The sequence below is a fragment of the Esox lucius genome, chromosome 23, assembly GCF_011004845.1.
Source record: "Esox lucius isolate fEsoLuc1 chromosome 23, fEsoLuc1.pri, whole genome shotgun sequence".
Lineage (NCBI taxonomy): Eukaryota > Metazoa > Chordata > Actinopteri > Esociformes > Esocidae > Esox > Esox lucius.
The window spans coordinates 16,434,267-16,447,699 of record NC_047591.1 but is presented as its reverse complement, the minus strand read 5'-3'; the positions used below and the strand labels follow the sequence as shown (position 1 = coordinate 16,447,699).

Below are 13,433 nucleotides of genomic sequence, written 5' to 3'. Positions count from 1 at the left end.
ATCTGGCACCGTAAACCTACTGTGTTATTCTGAGGTCTCCCTCGTAACGGCCACATCTACAGTGTGCATCCTGCTTGTGTGTGTGTGTGTGTGTGTGTGATTTGTTCTGTGTCTGTATGTATTCCGCTTACATGGAGTTACTCCCAGCGTAACACGGCTCTGCTTGTTGCACTCGAGCTCAGTCACATGGGCAAAATGAAGTCTTGCCTTTCCTATGTTGCGGTTCCTCCGTGACTGACTGTTCCCAGATCAGTTTTCTGAGAAGTGCTTCATCCCACTAGCCTGGGATATCCGAGCCCAAGGCTCTGGGCTCAAGCAGTTTAGAAGTTTGATTTCCTTGCACTGCGAAGGCTGCCCTAGAGATACGCCACAAACCACACCCTCTTCCCTGTGTCCTTCACTACTTTTGAACAGAGCCCAGTGTCCTGCCCTGCGCACCTTTGTCCAAAATAGTGCACTATTAGGACCTCACGATGCCATTTGTAAACCAAACTAAAGTACACTGGATACAATCACAGCCATATGTGTTTGAGGGGAAGTGGCGACTTAAAGGGTTTACAGGGATTGGATGATATGGGACGTAGTGGATTAAGATAGCATAGAGTATGCTGGGATTGTTAGGGTTTAAAGGTGGGGTAAATGAGACATTGTTTGTTAGGAATATGGAACTGTATATGTTCTTTAAGCTTCTGTGTGTTTGTGTCTTTGGGCTTGCAAATGCTTGAATGTGTTTGTACATTCGTGTTGTGTGTTCGTGCCCATACCATGCGCATGCGTGCGTGCGTGCCTGTGTGTGTGTGTATGTGCTTGAACGTGCGTGCGCTTGTGTGTGTAGTATTATCGTTTAAACTGTGAATAATGGTTAATGAATGTGTTGGCGTGTCCCAGACCCCAGGTTTGTAGGTGTGAACCTCATCCCGGAGAGTGACAACCCAGAGGACGACAAGATCTTCCTGTTCTTCAAAGAGAACGCCATGGACGGAGAACACACTGGCAAGGCCACCATCGCCCGGATTGGACAACTGTGTAAGGTAACAACACAAACACACACACACACACACACCCATGCACACGGACACACATTCGTGCACAGGCAGATGACCGGACACAAATGAGGACATACACAAACACAAATGCAATGCCAGACAGAAACACACAAACCAGCATGGACATGCATACTCATGTACACAGACACATGCCACTGATACACTTACAAATTTACCCACAGAACTGTGTCATACACGGTTTCCCAGAAGTTACATTCATGAACTGGCACTAGTTAAGTACACTAGTAAAGTGTGGCCCTGTGTGGATATGCATCACAATGTTATGTGTGTGTGTGTGTGTGTGTGTGTGTGTTTGGATTTTCCCTGCAGAATGACCTGGGAGGTCACAGGAGCCTGGTCAACAAGTGGACCACCTTCCTCAAGGCCAGACTGACCTGTTCAGTGCCAGGGCTCAACGGCATCGATACACACTTTGATGAACTGCGTAAGTGACTGTGTGTGTGTGTGTGTGTGTGTGTGTGTGTGTGTGTGCCCGTGCGCTTGCGTGTGTGTGTGTGTCTGCATTTCAGCTTCTCTAAGCTCTCGTTCAACAGAAGAGGGCACAGTACAGTAGCTCAAATGTAATTGAATGCTGAATGATTATGGGATGGTTGTACTTATGTAGTGATGTTTCTATATATTTCAGAGGATGTCTTTCTGATGAGCTCCAAGGACCCTAAGAACCCAGTTATCTATGCTGTTTTCACGACATCTAGGTAACTACTATATATACTATGTTCACAGGACCTTTGTGTTTTCATCAGTACTACTGTTTATCATTTTACCCTCAGTCTGCTAGGCACTGTGTGTTTCAACAGGCGAAAATAGTACACCACTTGAAACCATTGACCATTCACAATGAAACCATTGGCCATTCTAGACAGATGCCAAAAAATACACAAATCTCACAGTTTTTCACTCCACCTCTTTCCCTATTGTTCTGTAATCCCCAAACGATCCTTAGTAAGACCTGGCTTCGGGCAGGCCCCAATACATTCCCAGACACCTGCATTTCATCCCCTTAATTAATCCACTTACAGATGTCCAGGCATCGCCTTCCATAGCCTCACACTCACCTTGGAGGCTCCTTTAGCTGTTCCCCATTCTCTGCTGTGCGTCCCATTCATTTTAAACCAGAACCACAGCGTCTTATCTTTCCTGGAGAGTCGATGGTGTTGAGACGAGGGGAGATACGAGCCTTGTTCACCCGGGAAAATGTGTCTTCCTGGCTGCCGCTCGAGCTCTGGTTCTATTGTACTAGTGTATGTACATAACCGTTTGTGATGGCTGCATTGTGGGCCGATACGAAGCGAGATAAGCGGCGAGCGGTGAAAGCTGGGGAGGCCAGGGGGGCGGGGCCTTTTCAGATAATGGATTGGGCTTCGAGTGGCATTGTCTGGAGCCGCCGCTGCACGACCAGGACAAACACTTCATCATTAATCAAAGACCTAATGACAAGAATAGAACAAAGGGAGAGGAGACAGAGAGGAGACAGAGGAGCGTTAGAGAAGGAGTGGGAGCGGATAAGAGAGAGAGAATGAGAGAGAGAGAGAATGAGAGAGACAAAAAAGACCCATTGCATTGTTTCACCATTCCATGTGTGGGTTTTATTCATCTCCACCATCTCTAATGTATGCTGTGGAACACAGCTCTTGAAAATTCAATTACAGGCTTTGAGGAATTAGACTGGTTTAATTGGTTTTGTAAGTGGCCTGTTTCGGAGATGAATAGAGGATTTAGGGGACTGGCTTTTAATATTCCCACTTAATGAGGCCCATAGGCGGCTGCTGATAGATCGATGGTACCGATACCGGTGCGTGCGTGCGTGCGCGTGTGTAAGAGTGAGTGTGTCTAAACGAGACATGCATGGATGCTTGTTTGCGAGACTGTGTACATCCTTTGTGCGTTTTGGTGGAGCCACGGCTGGGAACCTTTATGTGTCTGCATGTATGCATCCAATCTGCATCAGTGTCTGCCCGCCTTTCAGGCGTGTGTGGGGGATTGAAGATTAGAGTGTATGCCCGGCGGTTAATTACATTTCTCCCCAATTAACATTTTATAAATGCTCTTTCATTCATCTTCCATGCTTTGCTAATCTCTGGCGGACGGATATTCTTATGCCACTCACATCCCAGCTAGCCCGGTATTAGCTCTGTGCTATACAGCCATCTCCTATAGCCTGGTCACAGGTCGTTTTGTGCCGTAAGGAAAACGCCCTGTGGATTTGTCCTAGCTCTATGATTCACATTTATTTCTGATTGGAATTCATGATGCTGTTTTCCATTCGAATACCTACTGTACATTGGGGGAATAGTGAAACACAAAGTTCTCTTCATACACTTCGTTCCATTAGCATTGAGTTATTGCTGGTAGTCACTTCCCAGGCTGAATTCCAGTACATTCTCTGGACGCTGGATTCTCTCAAGGCCATAGATCTACCTGTCATCCTTGCATTAAATGAAGAAAAACATCATTGTCTGTTGTATGTCAGGCAGGGTTTTATTGTGTTGCTACTACAGCTATTATGTATTCTGGTTTTCGTCTTGTGTTGCGATGGGGTCTGTAATATGTTTTTCTATGTTTCTCCCCCACTCAATTTGTCTTTCTTTCACCCCCCCCATGTATCCCTTTTTCTCATCTTCCCTCTCCTGCTCCTTCCTTTCCTCCTCTCTCTTTCTTTCTCTCTCTCTTTCTCTCTCACTCCCTCACCCCTTACCTTCCACAGCAACATTTTTAAAGGATCAGCAGTGTGTATGTACAGCATGGCAGACATCAGGCGGGTCTTCCTGGGTCCGTATGCCCATCGGGACGGACCGACCTACCAGTGGGTGCCCTTCCAGGGGCGGGTTCCCTATCCCCGTCCTGGCACGGTCAGTGATGTGGGGTTATGACGTGTTACCGTACCGTAGCTGGTACTAAGAAGCAATTAGTGTCTGCAAATTTAAGTCATTCACAGCTGACAGGCGCGGTTCTGTAACTGAAGTGAGGTTTTCTGTCCCGTGTATCTGAATACTGATGTTACGTTTCCCTTTCAAAAGTCACACAGTAACCTCCATATGCCTGTTACTATAACATCTAGGTGTCAGGTGTTAATGGCTATAAAACCTGAGTGCCGTTAAAGTCACATGCTACGTCCCGTGAGGTTTTTTCGAAATGTATTGTAACTGACATGTTAACGCGTTCTCCCAATCGCTTCCGCAGTGCCCCAGCAAAACCTTCGGGGGCTTCGACTCCACCAAAGACCTCCCAGATGATGTGATCACCTTTGCACGGGGTCACCCGGCCATGTTTAACCCCGTTCACCCCATCGGGGGGCGTCCGATCGTGGTTCGGACCGACGTGGACTACCAGTTCTCACAGCTGGTGGTGGATAAGGTGGAGGCAGAGGATGGACAATACGAAGTCATGTTCATTGGCACAGGTGAGAGAGATTTGGTTCACTTCTAGGATTTCTTTCTCAGTTAAAATGCTTGAACAGTATAGCGAGCTGATAAGATACAGCTAGTTTAACGTGTGGCTTGTGCTCAGTGTTGCCATGCTATGTGTATGTACGTTTATTTGAACAGAGTTCATCTTGACAGAAACTTCCATAGATATTTTTGATGGACCTTCAGTGATAGGACAGATCTATTTTTATAAGGGACATGCAAAGTGGAAAGTGTAGTTTAAAATACTAAAATAATGCTGTGTCTTAAGGTTCTAATATGAAAGCCTGAATTCTGACGTATGTTTTCCGTCCTAGACATGGGCACAGTACTGAAGGTGGTTACCATCCCCAGAGAAAGCTGGCACGACCTGGAAGAGGTGGTCCTGGAGGAGATGACCGTGTTCAGTGTATGTTCACGGACCGGGAAACCGTTGGATTCCCTTGGTCATAATTGCTTGCATTGAAACGGCAAACATAAGTCTGTTAGAACACCTGTCCAATACGGTTGGCAAGGACGGCTTGGGCGATTTCTTTTGTATCTAGCACAATAATATAATGGAGGAATGAGAAAGTGCCATCTTTCAACAGGAACCCACCCCCATCACGGCGATGGAGCTGTCCACCAAGCAGCAACAGTTGTACCTGGGCTCTGCCCTGGGGATTTCCCAGATGCCTTTGCACCGCTGCGAAGTGTACGGGAAGGCGTGCGCCGAGTGCTGTCTGGCCCGGGACCCTTACTGCGCGTGGGACGGCACCGAGTGTTCCCGCTACTTTCCCACCGCCAAGAGGTAGGAACCCAAGCACCTGCCCAAACACGCGCACAAACACAGGTTCGGTTGTAGCAGCGAACTACCAAGAACGTTGAGATAACAAACTTTAGAATCCAGCACGTCACCGCGAATAACGAACGTCTATGAGCGATGTGGTGCCACACACACCGTGGTCCACCGGGACACATTACGATCCAGACACTACAACACACACTGAACGCACACTCACACACTAACAGACATTAGCATGTACGCAGGCTAACGTTTACACAGATGCACTCGCGTACACACTCTATTTCTGTGATCCCACTGCACAACTCCAAGGGTAGGACATGCTCTCCCACACTCGCATAGTTCTAGCCAGTAGCAGTGTCAGAACCACTTCAGCCTACAGCCAAAGAGCCTACAGCCAAGAGCCTACAAGCGCGCACGCACACACACACACAAAATTATAGGCCAACGGGAGCTGTCTGACCGCTTCACCCCGCCATCCGAGAGGTATGAACAAACACACCCTCAAATTACCCTTTCCTCCATACAACTGCATTAGCCCGACCGCCAATGGCACTCCACATCCGGCCAGCACAACTCTCCGTTAAACACAGATCTAGAATCAGCTTACCACCCCCAATCGTGCCCCTAAACATTATGTCCAAAAGCACCAAACCGCCCTCACACCAGCGTCTACGGTAGATCCGTTTGAGGGAACATGAACGGTGTCCAGCCCTATGGTAGGTAGTCAGGCTAGGCCAGTATGGGCCTGCAGGAGGCCGGGGGAGGTGGCACACCCTTGGTCAGGGCTGCTGGGGCGCTCCAGTGCTCTCCAAATATTTTCTTCTCCAGCCCCGGTTAAATGAGAACCAGACGGCCGGGCTCTGCAGGCAATCGGACTGCCCTGAACGTGCTCAGACAGCTGAAGTCAGGAATGCTCGGGAGGAAATTTAGAGCAGTGTGTGTATGCATGCGTGCGTGCGTGTGTCTTGGGTCGAGGAAGGGTGTTTGTGTCGGGGAGATGTATGCTTGTGCGATTGTGTGGGTAGATGGGTGTATGTGTGTGTGCATGGTTCTTCTCTGTGTCTTTGTGTGGGCGTGCGTGGGTGTTTTTACATGAGTGTGTATGTGGGCAAAGTGTACATCTGAAAGGGAAAGCCAGAAAGATAGTGAGAAGTGCACACACACACAGACACACACACACACACACACACACACACACACACAAGCAGTCTGACCATCCAATACAGTAACAATCACCCTAAAGAACCTACCTCCTCTCTTTCCCTTCACGTCCTCCATCTCTCCATCTGTTCCACTCATCTCCTCTACACTCTCATTCCCTCTCTCCAAATGTCCTGACCTGGACGGGAAAGAAAGCCTGACACGCGACCTTGAGACCAGCACCTCCTCCTCCTTTGGCTGGGCTCCTCTATCCCCCATTGATTTTTACGGCACCTTCCAGAGAATATGATCATAGCGGTAGTGAACCAGGGAACCATTGCCTCTACTACATAGGCAGACGAGTTAGCTGTTGGCTGGAGGAGACAGATTTTGTAGTCCAAAATGCAGCAGTAAACCTTAAAGGATGACACTAACGTGTACATGCAGATTACATGCATGCACATGCAATGACATGCAAACACATTTACAAACACATATCATAGTAATACATATATGAGATAGAAACATATTAGGAAATCGATATAGAAACAGATTGCCTCTGACACAGAGCAGTAGCTCCCTATCTGTTTCGCCCTTGACTCGTGTAATCTGAGTGACGACTTAGAATTAGTAGCATCAAGGTTTTTATTGGGTTCAAGGCCCAGGTGTGCTGTACAATGTATGGTAATGTCCCTCAACTTGGAAACACTATGAATCATTCCCTCCATCAAAACTAAAGGTGTGCATTTTGTATTACATGGGTCAGTGATCCATGTTATTTTAAATTCTGTCCAGTCAATAGAATTTGATTTAACCAATCAGTAGACTGATGGTCAAAATAGACTTTTCTGCTTTGTTCTTTCGTTGTATGGTATAATGAATGTTAAGAGTGTGAGTTGTGCCGCTGGTGAAGATTGCCCTCTAGTGGTTGAAACACCACAGTACACATCGTGACATTCCAATGCTACTGGACATTGAAATAAGTCTGCCTGGCAAATACAGAGCTGTGTGTGTACTGATCGAAACCCACAGCTTTGTTTTGTGTGTAAGAACACAATCTAACGTGTATTTTTTTGTGTTGTTTGTGTTGTTTCATAGGAGAACAAGGCGCCAAGACATCAGAAATGGAGACCCACTCTCTCAGTGCTCTGATCTACAGCATCATGGTAAACATGCTTTTTATCTAATACACACCCTCCACCTCCCGTACATATATGTGTACCAACCTGAACCCATAATATTGATTTATTTCAAATAAATAAAGATTTTGATAAATGGCAGATATGAGCATTTCCATATGATGTTTCATAACAGCTCCATCTACTGGTCAATATGTGGCATTTTGTCTGTAACATTTTGTTCATGGTCTCTATTTTATAATTACATTTTTTATCTATGCTTGAAATTTTAATCAAACAAAAAACTGAAAATACAATCTAAATATATTAAGGGTTTCACTATTTTGCTGTTAAAGCATTATTATATTAGTAATAATGTTAAACAAAGGAAGGAAGCCATTTTCAATAAGTCCAGATAAATCAGCCCTTCCCTAGCGCACCAACAGGCACATAAAGTAGTTGTATTTTGTAACCCTATATTCCTGTGTGTGCAGATGACGTGGATGGGCTTGGGCACGTGGAGGACAGGAGTGTGTACGGAGTGGAGAACAGCAGCATGTTCCTGGAGTGCAGCCCCAAGTCCCAGAGAGCCCTCGTTTACTGGCAGCTTCAAAGACCCAACGAGGAGCGTAAACATGAGGTGTGTAGACACACGCACTCCGCAGACAGTGGGACGTTGCTAGGGTGTGGTAATGATCTGTGTAACCGCTTTGCCCGGTGACCAAACGCGGGCTGAGGTTTACGGCTGTGTATGTTGACTGGTGAACTAAAGGCTTGACAGAACAGTTTGGACCTGTTTTCCTTCCCTCTCCCCACCTCTCTCCAGATCAAGTCAGAAGACAGGGTGATACGAACCGAGCAGGGCCTCCTCATCCGCAGCCTGGACCAGGCCGACTCGGGCGTCTACACCTGCCACGCCGTGGAGCACGGCTTCATCCAGCCCCTCCTCCGCCTCTCCCTCCAGGTCATCCCCATGCAGAGGCTGGGCGAGCTGCTACCCGGCGGGCCTCACGGTGTCGCCGGTGGCCCTGGCCGCGCGGGTGGCGGGTCGGTCGGCGCCGGTCACTCCACGAAACACAAGCTCTGGTATCGGGACTTCCTGTCCCTGCTTGACCACCCGGACCTGAACAGCGTGGAGGAGTTCTGTGAGCGCGTGTGGCGGAAGGAGCGCAAGCAGCGGCGCCTGAAGAACCCCGCCGCCACCGCCAACGGCCAGGGTCAGACGAGGCCGGACGGCGGGGCTCCGAGCTCGGGCCTGAAGCCTAAAAGTGTTCCGCCCGGCGCTCCCAATGCCCAGAAGCAGCAGAGCGGGCCTCCCATGGTGCAGCAACAGGCCCAGACCCAGACCCACGGATACCAGAGGGCCCAGGCCACTCCCGCCGCTCCCAACTCCCAAAGCCCCCAGAAGGGCCAGGACGCTTTGGTGGGAGGCCAGGGTGGGACCCAGGTGCCCAGTGTGGGCGCCCGAGGCGGATCCCAGCACGCGGCTAAGTGGAGGCGGATGCAGGAGAACAAGAAGGGGCGTAACAGGAGGACCCATGAGCAGCAGAGACCCCCGAGGAGTGTCTGAGATGGCCACAGTGACGCACACACACCAGTTCACACACACACACACACACACACCCGTGCAGACATACATGATCAAACACACACTGTACATCTAAACATAGACCTGATATCCCATACAGTTACAGGAAGAGAATGACACTCAGTGCATAGCCATGGATGTGTGCTCTCGGCCACCAAGATAATGTGCAGTGAGAGAAAGACAGTCCTAATGGAATAAATAAATACATACACCTTAAAAATACACACACACACACCCTGTGAAGACTTGGAGAAGACTGCCGACGACAATAAAGACTGAGGCTAAACTGGAATTGTATATGTACTGTACATGCTAGCCGTCTGGATTTAAAGGCCCGGGGGGTACAATGTTACATGCTGCGAGGTATTGTTTAGTCTAGGTCCCTGGTGCAATAGGGACCGACTTGCCCGTCTGTTCATGTGCTATTTCCTTGTTGGACTAGGATGTGATTGAAAACATACTTGTTTTAGCGATGGGGATGCATTTAGTATATACAGAGCTCTGTGCAAGTCTGGACAATGGCTCAATGCATGGATGCAAGACAAGGCAGAACACACTTCAGAGTTCAGAAGGGATGGAGACTTCAGAGTTCAGAAGGGATGGAGACTTCAGAGTTCAGAAGGGATGGAGACTTCAGAGTTCAGAAGGGATGGAGACTTCAGAGTTCAGAAGGGATGGAGACTTCAGAGTTCAGAAGGGATGGAGACTTCAGAGTTCAGAAGGGATGGAGACTTCAGAGTTCAGAAGGGATGGAGACTTCAGAGTTCAGAAGGGATGGAGACTTCAGAGTTCAGGAGGGATGGAGACTTCAGAGTTCAGAAGGGATGGAGACTTCAGAGTTCAGAAGGGATGGAGACTTCAGAGTTCAGGAGGGATGGAGACTTCAGAGTTCAGGAGGGATGGAGACTTCAGAGTTCAGAAGGGATGGAGACTTCAGAGTTCAGAAGGGATGGAGACTTCAGAGTTCAGAAGGGATGGAGACTTCAGAGTTCAGAAGGGATGGAGACTTCAGAGTTCAGAAGGGATGCCACTGCACCCATCAATCGCCTTGACATGATCATGACTAAGGGAAAATGACGCACCATATTTTGAGACTGGCTGAACAATATGGAGATGAAGAATAATTAGCCTGGTCAATTGCAAACTACGACAGAAACACTGTCCATTTCAGAGAGTGAACTACAATTCTCCAATAACCATTTGGTGACTTAAGTTTCTTGAACTGATTCGATTCTCACTGACTCTCACGAATGAGCAATTTATGCCTAGACCTTGACTGTATTGGTCATATATTAAATGGGGCACATTTAACCCCTCCTCATTGTTTGTAGTTCAATAACAGCATTATTCAATATAAAATTACAAAATCAACAATAGCCTGTGGTCTGTGCAGAAAAGTCAAGCTTCTCTTCGTCCAAAGGCTAGAAAAGCAATGTGCATGTCGTAGTTGATCGATGTTCATGATTTGAATAAGCTATTTCTCGACAGTTACTTTTCAATGTAATTTCATCAAGGTTTTTCTTTTTACTTAAAGGAGTCCTATCTTAAAAAATTATGTTCATTTGATATTTACCTCTCTCTCCCTACAAACCACTGCATCATTGTCAGGGTGAAAAAAAAACTGTAGTAGAATTTCTGACTTACCCCTTTAAGTTATTTTGTTTCTTTGCTCTTTCCCCCAGAGTTTGCAGAGTGTGAAAGTATAATTCCAGTTGTATGTTAGTGCTTAGTCTGGAAAGCAGGCTGCCTATTGATTGTGTACATATATAGAACAACAAAACTACTTTTTGTGTATGTACATATATACAACCAGAACACCACTTGATTATTTATTTCTCATTGTTTTGTGAAAGGGTTGAATTTATTTTTTATATTATGGTATTTTGCCTCATCAATAATCAAGAAAAATGGTGACACTATCGTTGATAAAAACAGATGGACCAATAAGGACGGACTTCCTCTGTCTTTTTACGGGGCGTGTTTCGGCAGGAAACCACAGTATCCAGGGGTTCTACGCTTACCTGCGTCGCAAGGTGCATGTGTGCGGCTAAATTTAGGGCCATACGGAAAAAATGTAGGTGCACAATGAAAGACATTGGATTTACTAGAGCTATAACCCTTAATTCATCTAAGTGCACTCGTGTGGCGTAGGAAAGACGCTGTGCTCACACAGCAACATATTTGGGTGGATAAGGAGGAGTTAGGGTGTTCTGTAGAGCCCTGGTGTCCCCGTACGCTGGGGAGTGTTGCGTGATTTGCAGTATCCTGAGCGAGACCCTTCAGAATGACAAGCACAAGTTTCTCTTTTTCTAGGTGTCTGTCCCTTTTGTCTTTTCATAAACAGGAGATTTTTCTATACCCGGGAGGTTTTTCCTTTTAGCGATCAAAACCCATCCACAATTTTAATTCGCTCATCCCAAATGCTCATTGTGTGTAAGATACTGTAACACTACCCAGAACCTGAAAAACATTAGGTGTACATTTCTATGTAAGAACTAGTAAGGAAAACATTAAAATCTAAACCTAGTCTCAGGAGAAGACGCTGAGTAAAAACTGCATGTGAATGCTTCCTAAGAGCATCTTTTGTATTGTCTCTTAATGTTTTGTGTGAGAGGTAAAGTCCTATATGCAAGATGTGTAAGAGAGATGTGAATATTCGTCCTATTTGCCAAAACAACGATGCCAACATGTACCAGGGGCATATTCGCTAGTAAACAAACTAAAGCAAACAGTTTGACATGTTTTTGCTACGTTGTGTGCTAATGAATAGAACCCGTCATCACTACTCCAAACCCAAATGTTATACTTTTCATACAAAATGTTTCCCTCCTTTAGTAGGCTATACAACACGTGATGTGTCAACAGCAGATAAAAAGGTTTCCTGGAGGTTTGCGGTATGTTTCCAGACTCTCTCTGATGGTGTGTAGGGTGGGTGAAGAGAGTAGAGTTAAAACTGCTGTAACATGGTTCTTTCTGGCATGCGTTCAGTTGTCTAATTAAACATTTCCTGTAAAACCCAGCCTTGATTTGTCCTTCAATTGTTTGTGTGACTTGTGTACCAGTTATCTTGTGTACATTATGAGACATTAACAAAAAACCTACTTGTGTTTATATACAGTTTGTACGGTAATTAAAAAGTTGCCGTTGTATCAGCAAGTCACATGGAAGCAGTTAGCTAAATTACAGTCACAATTACAGTACAACATTCGTTGATTTTTTTCAAGAAATGTACAATGCAAATAGTATGCAATCAGAAACCTGTAATCCACTTTGTGAATCGTCTGAAAACTTGTTTCAGTCTCAATCAATCTGCACGTAATACATTTGCCCGTATTTTGCGGCCCCGATGTCTACTATTTTCCTTAGCTCAATTACCCTCACATTACAGCCCTGTTACCTCTAAGCACTAACTTTACACCAACATTCAGGCCTTTCCTTTAATTTGTCACCTGTCTTAATATAAAAATGTAAGGCTGTCAAAGTTCAAATTAATTTGACATTTCACATTAACAACAGCATTATTGGCAATGAAATGCTTGGCTTCCAAAAACGTCACCAACAGTGAAGGTATAAGTAATAAAATAGAATACAAAAATAGAATAAAAATAAGAGATACGAAGAAATTTAAACAAGTAACAAAATAGATAAGCTGTAATGTCAGTGTCACACTAGCTGCAAACTAGCATTAAGCAAGTTTCAGCACTCAGCTGGAAATGTTAAATACTTCAGTGCAAAGGTAAAATATGAAATAATGAAAGATGTGCAATAGAATGACTATATACATAATTCTGCCCACAACTGTACATTAGTGCAGTATTACCGTGATAATAAGGTGTTACATGTGTAATAGATGCAGTAGAATGACTAATAGCCCAATAACACAAACCAGAATATAAAGAGCAATGACACCATGTTAAGTGTGCGGTGGCCAGGTGACGAAGTGTAAGGACCAAGTGCAAAGGGGGGATTCAAAAGTTTTACGGCCTGGAGAAGGAAGCTGTCCTGGGATCTGTTTTGTTGTTCCTGTACCTCCAGCCAGATGGAAACAGGGAGAACCGTGCACAGGTCAGGGGCTGGCAGGCCAGTCCTGGCGATGTGCTCCATGCCTTGACCACCGTCTGTAGAGCGTTACGTCCAAGGTAGTGCAGCTGCCATACTAGAGTTAACGTATCTAAAAATACTTAGCACTTTTTGTAGCTCTTCATTTTTTTTTTTCTTTTGAGCCTCTGAACCATCCATAGTCAGTACCTGACTTAAGCACGAGCAGGAAGCCCTATAGTGTTTTTCCCCGGAGCATACGGGTAACTTTGTCCGTGTATCTTAAGCGAC

General features: G+C 46.0%; 1 protein-coding gene across 1 annotated transcript in view; it reads left to right on the top strand.

Moving 5' to 3' along the window:
* The window catches only part of sema3aa (sema domain, immunoglobulin domain (Ig), short basic domain, secreted, (semaphorin) 3Aa), a 37,954-nt gene extending 25,831 nt beyond the window's left edge, over positions 1-12,123 (top strand). The window contains exons 8-17 of the mRNA XM_010887354.5: positions 889-1,031; positions 1,377-1,491; positions 1,693-1,762; positions 3,772-3,916; positions 4,248-4,467; positions 4,789-4,880; positions 5,062-5,261; positions 7,497-7,564; positions 8,011-8,156; positions 8,343-12,123. Of these exons, the coding sequence (XP_010885656.2) occupies positions 889-1,031; positions 1,377-1,491; positions 1,693-1,762; positions 3,772-3,916; positions 4,248-4,467; positions 4,789-4,880; positions 5,062-5,261; positions 7,497-7,564; positions 8,011-8,156; positions 8,343-9,086 (1,943 nt within the window). The 3' untranslated portion in view covers positions 9,087-12,123. The remainder of the gene's footprint in view (positions 1-888; positions 1,032-1,376; positions 1,492-1,692; positions 1,763-3,771; positions 3,917-4,247; positions 4,468-4,788; positions 4,881-5,061; positions 5,262-7,496; positions 7,565-8,010; positions 8,157-8,342) is intronic.
* The last annotated feature ends 1,310 nt before the right edge of the window (positions 12,124-13,433 follow it).